The 11,235-nt window shown below is 49.6% G+C and overlaps 1 protein-coding gene across 1 annotated transcript; it reads right to left on the bottom strand.

Moving 5' to 3' along the window:
- Positions 1–417: 417 nt before the first annotated feature.
- On the bottom strand, positions 418–3,410 carry LOC127301019 (probable LRR receptor-like serine/threonine-protein kinase At2g24230). Its single transcript, XM_051331226.2, has one exon. It carries the CDS (start codon positions 3,124–3,126, stop codon positions 619–621), a length of 2,508 nt encoding a protein of 835 aa, XP_051187186.1. The 5' UTR covers positions 3,127–3,410; the 3' UTR covers positions 418–618.
- Positions 3,411–11,235: the final 7,825 nt, after the last annotated feature.

Here is an 11,235-nt window from a genome sequence, read left to right as displayed (position 1 = left end):
CTGCAGGCGCATGGCACAAAACCATTATCGACGCACTTAGGTTTAGGTAGCGTAACCTCGAGTAAAGAAGAGCCATAGTGCCGCCAGTGGCCCCTTGCGCTTTTTTTTTTAACTGGAGAGAGAGGGGGAGGAAAAGTTGCAACATAATGATGGTATGGAACACGCTTTAATCTTCTTCCAGGCACAAACAGTGATAAGCACGCTTTCAGGACGCTGCAAGGATTGCAGCACTCCTGCTGCCATTATGGTACTAATCATATGATTGAATGCACGAGCAGTTATTTTGACAATTTTGATTTATAACTGTAGGCCATGCAGTCTGTAGATATTTGCTGTCCACTGCCAGTGAGCAAAAATGCCAGGCAAGCAGAGCTGCTAGTATGCTTTGGTCTTTCTCTTGCCAAACAAACAAGCACATTGATGATATCTCAGAGCTTTGATATGTTATAACTCATGGAGTAGTAACATTGTGGCAAGCTGTGCACCATCTTGACATGAAGAACAATCAAAGAAGGAGAGGAACCAAGAGTGAGCTCCGCTAAGGCAAAAGAGCTAGGAGCTCAAGTGCTTACACACCCTATTTCACACACACACAAAAAATACTGCTAATAAATCACCTCAGTTCTGCTCTACTACTTTAGGCTCAATGTCCTTCAGCAGGCCAACGATCTGCTGCATGGCTGGCCTCTTGGATGGCAGCTCGGCGGTGCAGAGGTAGGCAATCCTCAGCGCCTCCTCCATCTGCCTCTCCAGCCCCGTGTCACGGATCTTGGCGTCGATGATGCTCGAGCCCTGGTTTGCCTTCACCATTGCCCTCGCCCAGTTCACCAGGCTCGCCTCCTTCTGCTCAGGGTACTCATCGCCCAGTGGCTCCTTGCCGGTGATCAGCTCAAACAGCACGACACCGAAGCTGTAAACGTCAGACTTTGCTGTCGCCATGGCGTTCTCTGAGTTTGAGAACTCCGGCGGCGAGTAGCCAGGAGAATGGTGCAAGGGATCCTCTTCGGTGCTAGTCCCAGCGATCATCGATAGCCCAAAATCAGACAGCCTAGGCTCCATCACATAGTCGAAGTAGATGCTGCTTGCCTTCACATCCCGGTGGACGATCTGCGGAATGCAACCATGGTGGAGGAATGCCAGTGCCCTTGCAGCGCCTAATGCGATCTTGTGCCGGAACCTCCACGTCGCAGTGCCCTCTGGGGTGATGTTCTCAGTGGCCTCGCCACCACTGTGATTGTCCTCCCAGGTGTCGGTGCTCCAATCTTCAGTGGTCTGAACACCCAGCGGCAAATCATGCAGCAAGTTGTGTAAATTGCCATTCTCCATGTACTCATATATGGCAATTCTTTGGTCTCCTGCCAAGCAGTAACCAGTCAGAGGAACCAGATTAGGATGCTTAATCCGGCCCAGCCGCTCAAGCTCTCTCGCAGCATCTTGGTCTGACATTGCTGAACCATGGACTAACACCTTCACAGCGACCTGGATTCCACCAGGGAGGAATCCCCTGTAAACTGGCCCGAATCTCCCTTCTGCCAGCAGAGTTCCCCTGTCAAAGTTTGATGTCGCTGCCAAGAGGTCGGCGAACGTGAAGCTCAGCAGTGGCTTCTCAAATATGACAACTGGAACTGATGTCGCTACCTTCACATCGGCAACCCAAGTTGTTGAATCGGTCTGGAACGCGAATGGCCCGGATATCCCTGGCTCCTCTTTGAAAGACACTTGCTTATCGGCAGGAAATGCGCCGCTCCTCTTCCTCCGCCTCCGGCACACAACTGCCAAGCAAAGCAGCACAAGAAGTGAGAAGAAGAGCGAGAGCACAATGGCCAATGCCAACTTCATCCCCTTGCGGCGTGCCCCTTTTTTCTTGATAACGTCTGGGTTCACAGCAATCGGGCAGTCATTCCTGGACCTAGCAAAGGCAGCTGCAAATGCTTGAGGGGAGAGCTCAGAGGCGCAGACAGTGAGATTGTTGTATGAGAAGTTGAACCGCTCCATGGACGCCAATTTCTTAACCAGTGACACAGGGATCTCCCCGGTAAGGTTGTTCACTGACAGGTCCAGCACCCGGAGCTGCAAACTGCTCATGTCCGGCACTAGGCCGCTGATATTGTTCCGTGACAAATCCAGCACCTTCAGGCCAGCCAACTGGGAAGACAGCACTCGAGGGATTTGGTCGTGCAGTCCAGTGCTTGACAAATTGACATACTCCAAGGATGCAGAGATGTCACCCATGGACGCGAGCAGATTGTTGGTGGACAAGCGGTTGAATGCGAGATTCATGTGCCTGAGGTTCGGGAAGCGGCCGGCTAGATGAATTTCACCAAGAAGCTCGTTGCTTGACAGGTCCAGGTAGATCAAGGAGGAACCAGCATAGCCAGTGCTAAAATTTAAGCGCGAGAAGCGGTTGCTGCTAAGGTCTATGACCCTGAGCTGCTCCTGGAACGCGCCGATGAGTGAGCCGCGGAAGTTGTTGGCGGACAGGTTGAGATAGGCCAGCGACCGGAGCGGCGACAAGTCGGGCAAGTCGCCATCGAGCGCATTGCCGGAGAGATCCATGGCGACGAGGCTCCCGTAGCCAAGAAGGACGGCAGCCTGGAGCTGGCCCTGGAACTGGTTGTGGCTGACATCGAGGACCTGCAGGCCGACGATGGAGCCGAGCGCGGACGGCAGCGGGCCGGAGAAAGCGTTGCGGGAGACGTCGAGCACCAGGAGGCGCGCGAAGTTGCCGACGTTGTTGGGGAGCGCGCCGCCGATGGCGTTGCGGGAGAGGTTGAGCCCCCTCAGCGAGGCGCCCAGCTCCCAGAAGTCGTTGGAGAGCGCGGTGAGGCGGTTGCCGCTGAGGTCCAGCGACTGCAGGCTGGAGAGCTTCCCCAGCGTGTCGTCCGGGATGGGCCCCGACATCCCCATCCCGGCGGCGGCGAACGCGACGACCCGGCCGTCGGCGTCGCAGGACACCCCTGGCCAAGAACAGACCGCGCCGGCGCCCGACGAGGGCCTGGCGAGGCCCATCCTGTCGAAGAAGCGCGAGACGAAGGAGGCGTCCGTGTTGGGGTCCTGCGCCGCCGCCACGGCCACGACGAGGGCCAAGACGAGGAAGACGAGGCGGCGAGCACCGGCAGGGCCCATGGGCGACGGAGATAGATCTTTGCGCTAGTGCGAGGCTTTGTGCGGCGGCGGCAGCGGTGGTGGAGGTGGTGTCATGGGGGGAGCAGCTGGGAGTGCGGCAAGTGGGTCTGCTCCTCCCCGGCCTGGGCCTGGTGGTGGAGGTTTTGGCTTTGCTCTTGGGTCGTGGCTGACGCGGTTTGTGTTTGGCAGGTTCGGCCCTGCCGTGTGTGAAAGAGGGGAAGAGAAAGCAAGGAGCTTGGGGAGGGAGAAAGGATGGGAGGAGGAAGGCGGCCATAAATCGAGGGGGAGGTGAAGTGAGTAAATAGGGGAGTAAATTGTGGGAGTGGATTGAGCTGACCCTCCTGCGCTGCACATACGCGGAGAGACGGACAGATATTCAGATGCAGGAGTTGATTATGGATCTGTTTCATGATTATGGTAAGGGCATCTCCGGCTGCGCGACTCATTTCGAACGTCCAAAAGTGGTTGCGAGCGTCCGTTTACGTCGCCCCGCGGATATATTTTGTCCGCTCGTCCGTTTGCGTCTGGGTGTGCTCCCACCGGAGCGGCCCATTTTTTTGAATTGCAACATAGTACAACCATTAAAAGTAGTACATAAAAACTATACAAAGTAGATCTATAGGGTGCTTACTGGGCCGGCACCGTCGTTGCGTCGCTCCATCGCCTGCTTCTCCGCCGCCTCCCGCGCGGCCGCTATGGCTCGGTGCGCCGTCGCGTCCTCTTGCAGGCACTGCTCTAGCCTCGCGTTGGCGGCCTTGTCCTTGAGCGTCTCGAAAGACTCGACGAGGGTCTGCTGCTCCGCCGCCTTCTCCTCCGGCATCGGCGCATCAGGGTCATCGGAGGACCAAGATATCTCCGAGTCGGAGTCCTCGGCTGCGGCGGCAGCCGCCAGCCTGCGCTGTTCCAGCTTGGCGTCCAACGCCGTGTGGCCCGCCAGCTCCTCCTTTGCTTCCTGCGCCGCGAGTGCCAGGGCCGCGGCGTCCCTGGCCGGGTGGAGGAGATCGGTGCTATCTTCAGAGTCGAACTCCTCGGAGGAGCTCAACACCGGAGGAGGTGGAGTGGGAGGTGAAGGTGGAGGCGCGGCAGCCTGGCCGCGTCCGGCGCTGCTCATGGTGGATCTGCTTGAGAGGAAGCGGCGGCTAGGGTTTGTGGGAAGGAGATGAGATGCTCGCACCCCTGTATATATAGCGCGGAGGCAGGGCGACGGCCGCGCCACGCGTGGCATCGCCATTACTACGTGCGCAGAGGTAGGCAACGGCCGCGCGCCACGCGAGGCATCGCCATTAACGCGGCCGCAGACTGCCGAAGCGACGCCTCGGTGCCAGTACTGGCGGAGAAAGACGCATCGACGCTGCGCAGCGCGCCGCCCGGAAGTAATGCCGCGGAAGACGAAGCAGTTGTGCCGCTGCCAGGCGGGGCCGTGCGAGGACCGAGCAGAGATTTTCCGCGACCGCCGAGCATCCGCAAACCTGGCGCATCTTTGGGCCAGGTTTGCGTCTTCGCGGACGGCCCGGTCACTTTGTGTCGCCCCGCTGGAGGTGGTGCCAGACGCATTTCCGGTCACGGCGGACACAAACGGTCGCTGAGCGTCCTTTTGCGTCGCGCCGCTGGAGATGCCCTAAGCGGCGCGACGCATTTTAGCGTCAGCGCGCATCCGTTAGCGTCGACCCTTTTGGTCGAAATCGACCGCGCGTCCGTTTGCGTCGGGGGGTGGCTCCAGCGGCACGACGCATTTTTGTAGGACGAATCATTTTTTTTAAACATGAAACATAGTTTACATACTTAAAACATAAAAAATAAACCTAAATGCCTACTGCTCCTCGTCGATGTGCTGCTCCTCGTCGCTGTGCTGCTCCTCATCGCTGTCGAGCACGATGAGCTCCGGTATGACCCAAGGCCAGTTGCCATCCGGGGGAGCGTACGCCGGGCGCGCCGCCGCCGGTGCTCGAGGTTGAGGAGGTTGCGGCTGTGGCGGCGGTGGAGGCGCCCAGTGCTGCGGCTGTGGCGGCGGTGGAGGCGCCAGGTCTGCGGCCGTGGCGGCGGTGGAAGCGCCTGTGCCCGCGGCCGTGGCGGCGGTTGAGGCGCCCGATCTTTGCGGCCGTGGCGGCGGTGGAGGCGCCATCGCCGCGGCTGTGCCGGCGGTGGCGGAGGCGCCGCCGACTCTAGGAGCGCCTGTCGAAGTGCTTCATCCGCCGACAGGCCCGGCGGCATGACGGCGGTGGCGTAGCGGGGCAGCGGCGGCTGCACAGGCGCGTCGTACTCGGAGACGAGGACGGCGACCTTCGCCATCTCGTCGTCCGTCATGTTCTCCGGGAACTCGAAGTTCCGGCCCTCCGCCAAGGCCTGCTGCCATTCGTGGAAGACGACAGCGACGACGCTGTCGTCCTTCACCTCCTCGCTATGGTACGCGAGCGCCTCGACGTAGTCGTCGTCGTACACGGCGTAGGCTTCGTCGTCGTCGTCCTTGATGTCTACAGGTGCTTCTATTCTTGTAGACAGTGTTGGGCCTCCAAGAGCAGAGGTTTGTAGCACAGCAGCAAGTTTCCCCTAAGTGGATCACCCAAGGTTTATCGAACTCAGGGAGGAAGAGGTCAAAGATATCCCTCTCAAGCAACCCTGCAACCACAAAGCAAGAAGTCTCTTGTGTCCCCAACACACCTAATACACTTGTCAGATGTATAGGTGCACTAGTTCGGCGAAGAGATAGTGAAATACATGTGGTATGAATGAATATGAGTGGTAATAGCAATCTGAATAAAATATGGCAGCGAGTAAACATGCAACAAAACAGTAAACAAACGGAGATTCGATGCTTGGAAGCAAGGCCTAGGGATCCTGCTTTCACTAGTGGACACTCCCAACAATGATCACATAACGGAACCACTCTACACTCTGTTGTTGGATGATGAACACCACTAATTGTGTAGGATTACACGAACCCTCAATGCCGGAGTTAACAAGCTCCACAATATTCGATATTCATATTTAAATAACCTTAGAGTGCATGATAGATCAACACAACTACACCAAGTACTAACATAGCATGCACACTGTCACCATCACACTATGAAGGAGGCATAGATCACATCAATACTATCATAGCAATAATTAACTTCATAATCTACAAGAGATTACAATCATAACCTATGCCAAGTACTACACGATGCACACACTGTCACCATTACACCGTGCAGGAGGAATAGAGTACTTTAATAACATCACTAGAGTAGCACATAGATGATATTCAGCTAGATCACATAAAGAGAGAGATGAACCACATAGCTACAGCGGAGCCCTCAGCCCCGGGGGTGAATTACTCCCTCCTCATCATGGAGACAGCGATGACGGTGAAGATGGCGGTGGTGTCGATGGAGAAGCCTTCCGGGGGCACTTCCCCGTCCCGGCGGCGTGCCGGAACAGAGAGTTCTGTCCCCCAGATCTTGGCTTCGCGATGGCGGCGGCTCTGGAAGGTTTCTCGTACCGTGGCTTTTTCGTCAATCGGGGATTTAGGTCAGGGACCTTTATATAGGCGAAGAGGCGGAGTCGGAAGGTCGACGAGGCGGCGACACAGTAGGGGGGCGCGGCCCACCCCCTGGCCGCGCCAGCCTATCATCTGGGGCCCACAGGGCCCCCCTCTGGCGGCTCTCGGGTGTTCTGGAAGCTTCGTCCAATTCTAAGACTCTGGGCGTTGATTTCGTCCAATTCCGAGAATATTTCCTTACTAGGATTTCTGAAACCAAAAACAGCAGAAAACAGGAATTGGCACTTCGGCATCTCGTCAATAGGTTAGTTCCGGAAAACGCATAAATATGACATAAAGTATGCATAAAACATGTAGGTATCATCAATAAAGTGGCATGGAACATAAGAAATTATCGATACGTTGGAGACGTATCAACATCCCCAAGCTTAGTTCCTGCTCGTCCCGAGTAGGTAAACGATAACAAAGATAATTTTTGAAGTGACATGCCATCATAATCTTGATCAATACTATTGTAAGCACATGTAATGAATGCAGCGATCCAAGACAATGGTAAATGCAATGAGTAAACAAATGAATCATATAGCAAAGACTTTTCATGAATAGTACTTTCAAGACAAGCATCAATAAGTCTTGCATAAGAGTTAACTCATAAAGCAATAATTCAAAGTAAAGGTATTGAAGCAACACAAAGGAAGATTAAGTTTCAGCGGTTGCTTTCAACTTATAACATGTATATCTCATGGATATTGTCAATGTAAAGTAATATAACAAGTGCAATATGCAAGTATGTAGGAATCAATGCACAGTTCACACAAGTGTTTGCTTCTTGAGATGGAGGGAAATAGGTGAACTGACTCAACATAAAAGGTAAAGAAAGGTCCTTCGCAGAGGGAAGCATTGATTGCTATATTTGTGCTAGAGCTTTGGTTTTGAAAACATAGAGAGCATAAAAGTAAAATTTTGAGAGGTGTTTGTTGTTGTCAACGAATGGTAGCGGGTACTCTAACCCCCTTGCCAGACAAACCTTCAAAGAGCGGCTCCCATTTTATTTTTATTTTTGGGTGGCACTCCTTCCAACCTTTCTTTCACAAACCATGGCTAACCGAATCCTTCTGGTGCCTGCCAACAATCTCATACCATGAAGGAGTGCCTTTTTATTTTAGTTTTATTTAGATGACACTCCTCCCCACCTTTGCTTTCTCAAGCCATGGCTAACCGAATCCTTCGGGTGCCGTCCAACAATCACATACCATGGAGGAGTGTCTATTTTTGTTAATTAATTTGGGACTGGGAATCCCATTGCCAGCTCTTTTTGCAAAATTATTGGATAAGCGGATGAAGCCACTAGTCCATTGGTGAAAGTTGCCCAACAAGAATGAAAGATAAACACCACATACTTCCTCATGAGCTATAAAACATTGACACAAATCAGAGGTGATAAATTTTGAATTGTTTAAAGGTAGCACTCAAGCAATTTACTTTACAATGGCGGAGAAATACCATGTAGTAGGTAGGTATGGTGGACACAAATGGCATAGTGGGGTTGGCTCAAGGATTTGGATGCATGAGAAGTATTCCCTTTCGATACAAGGCTTAGGCTAGCAAGGTTATTTGAAACAAACACAAGTATGAAGCGGTGTAGCAAAACTTACATAAAATACATATTGTAAACATTATAAGACTCTACACCGTCTTCCTTGTTGTTCAAACTCTTAATAGAAATTATCTAGACCTTAGAGAGACCAATTATGCAAACCAAATTTTAGCAAGCTCTATGTATTTCTTCATTAATAGGTGCAAAGTTTATGATGCAAGAGCTTAAACATGAGCACAACAATTACCAAGTATCAAATTATTCAAGACATCATACCAATTACTACATGCAGCATTTTCTGTTTCCAACCATATAACAATTAACGAAGCAGTTTCAACCTTCGCCATGAATATTATGAGTAAAGCTAAGAACACATGTGTTCATATGAACCAGCGGAGTGTGTCTCTCTCCCAAACAATCATTTATTCAAACAAAAACAAAAACAAAAACATGCAGACGCTCCAAGTAAAGTACATAAGATGTGACCGAATAAAAATATAGTTTCAAGAGAAGGAACCTGATAATTTGTCGATGAAGAAGGGGATGCCTTGGGCATCCCCTAGCTTAGATGCTTGAGTCTTCTTGAAATATGCAGGGATGAACCACCGGGGCATCCCCAAGCTTAGAGCTTTCACTCTTCTTGATCATATTGTATCATCCTCCTCTCTTGACCCTTGAAAACTTCCTCCACACCAAACTCGAAACAAACTCATTAGAGGGTTAGTGCATAATCAAAAACTCACATGTTCAGAGGTGACACAATCATTCTTAACACTTCTGGACATTGCCTAAAGCTACTGGAAGTTAATGGAACAAAGAAATCCATCCAACATAGTAAAAGAAGCAATGCGAAATAAAAGGCAGAATCTGTCAAAACAGAACAATCCGTAAAGACGAATTTTATTGAGGCACCAGACTTGCTCAAATGAAAATGCTCAAATTGAATGAAAGTTGCGTACATATCTGTGGATCACTCACGTAAATTGGCATAATTTTCAGAGTTATCTACAGAGAATTAGGCCCAGATTCGTGACAGCAAGAAATCTGTTTCTGCACAGTAATCCAAATCTAGTATGAACCTTACTATCAAAGACTTTACTTGGCACAACAATGCAACAAAATTAAGATAAGGAGAGGTTGCTACAGTAGTAACAACTTCCAAGACACAAATATAAAACAAAATTACTGTAGCAAAATAAACACATGGGTTATCTCCCAAGAAGTTCTTTCTTTATAGCCATTAAGATGGGCTCAGCAGTTTTAATGATGCACTCGCAAGAAATAGTATTTGAAGCAAAAGAGAGCATCAAGAGGCAAATTCAAAACACATTTAAGTCTAACATGCTTCCTATGAAAAGGAATCTTGTAAATAAACAAATTCATGAAGCATAATGCAATAAGCATAGGAAAACTAGACAAGCTCAACTTCAAAAATTTCAGCACATAGAGAGGTGTTTTAGTAACATGAAAATTTCCACAACCATATTTTCCTCTCTCATAATAATGTCCAGTAGCATCATGAGCAAACTCAACAATATAACTATCACATAAAGCATTCTTATCATGAGTCTCATGCATAAAATAATTACTCTCCACATAAGCATAATCAATTTTATTAGTTGTAGTGGGAGCAAATTCAACAAAGTAGCTATCATTATTATTCTCATCATCAAATATAGGAGGCATATTGTAATCATAATCAAATTTACTCTCCATAGTAGGTGGCACCAAAAGACTACTATCATTATAATCATCATAAGTGGGAGGCAAAGTATCATCAAAGAAAATTTTCTCCTCAATGCTTGGGGGACTAAAAATATCATGCTCATCAAAACCAGCTTCCCCAAGCTTAGAATTTTCCATATCATTAGCAACAATGGTATTCAAAGTGTTCATACTAATATGTTCCATGGGTTTTTTAATTTTCGCATCAAACCATCCATGTCTTAACTCAGGAAAAAGAATAAAAAGCTCCATGTTGCTTTCCATTATGCCAAACTAGTGTAAAACAAGAAACAAAAAGATGCAATTGCAGGATCTAAAGGAAATAGCTTCGAGTACTTACAACGGCGCCGGAAAATAGCTTAGTAGCCGAGATCCGGAGTGTGAGTACCTTTTACCTTTCCTCCCCGGCAACGGCGCCAGAAAAGTTGCTTGACTGCCCAGGACTGGCGTGTAGTTGACGAGGGAGGAAATGGTGTAGCTTTCCTTCGTTCCCCGACAACGGTGCCAAAAAAGTGCTTGATGTCTACGGGTGCTTCTATTCTTGTAGACAGTGTTGGGCCTCCAAGAGCAGAGGTTTGTAGAACAGCAGCAAGTTTCCCTTAAGTGGATCACCCAAGGTTTATCGAACTCAGGGAGGAAGAGGTCAAAGATATCCCTCTCAAGCAACCCTGCAACCACAAAGCAAGAAGTCTCTTGTGTCCCCAACACACCTAATACACTTGTCAGATGTATAGGTGCACTAGTTCGGCGAAGAGATAGTGAAATACAGGTGGTATGAATGAATATGAGTGGTAATAGCAATCTGAATAAAATATGGCAGCGAGTAAACATGCAACAAAACAGTAAACAAACGGAGATTCGATGCTTGGAAGCAAGGCCTAGGGATCCTTCTTTCACTAGTGGACCCTCAATAATGATCACATAACAGAACCACTCTACACTCTGTTGCTGGATGATGAACACCACTAATTGTGTAGGATTACACGAACCCTCAATGCCGGAGTTAACAAGCTCCACAATATTCGATATTCATATTTAAATAACCTTAGAGTGCATGATAGATCAACACAACTACACCAAGTACTAACATAGCATGCACACTGTCACCATCACACTATGAAGGAGGCATAGATCACATCAATACTATCATAGCAATAATTAACTTCATAATCTACAAGAGATTACAATCATAACCTACGCCAAGTACTACACGATGCACACACTGTCACCATTACACCGTGCAGGAGGAATAGAGTACTTTAATAACATCACTAGAGTAGCACATAGATAATATTCAACTAGATCA

Source organism: Lolium perenne, chromosome 7, assembly GCF_019359855.2.
Source record: "Lolium perenne isolate Kyuss_39 chromosome 7, Kyuss_2.0, whole genome shotgun sequence".
In the NCBI taxonomy this organism is placed as follows: domain Eukaryota; kingdom Viridiplantae; phylum Streptophyta; class Magnoliopsida; order Poales; family Poaceae; genus Lolium; species Lolium perenne.
This window is presented reverse-complemented; position numbering and strand designations above follow the sequence as displayed.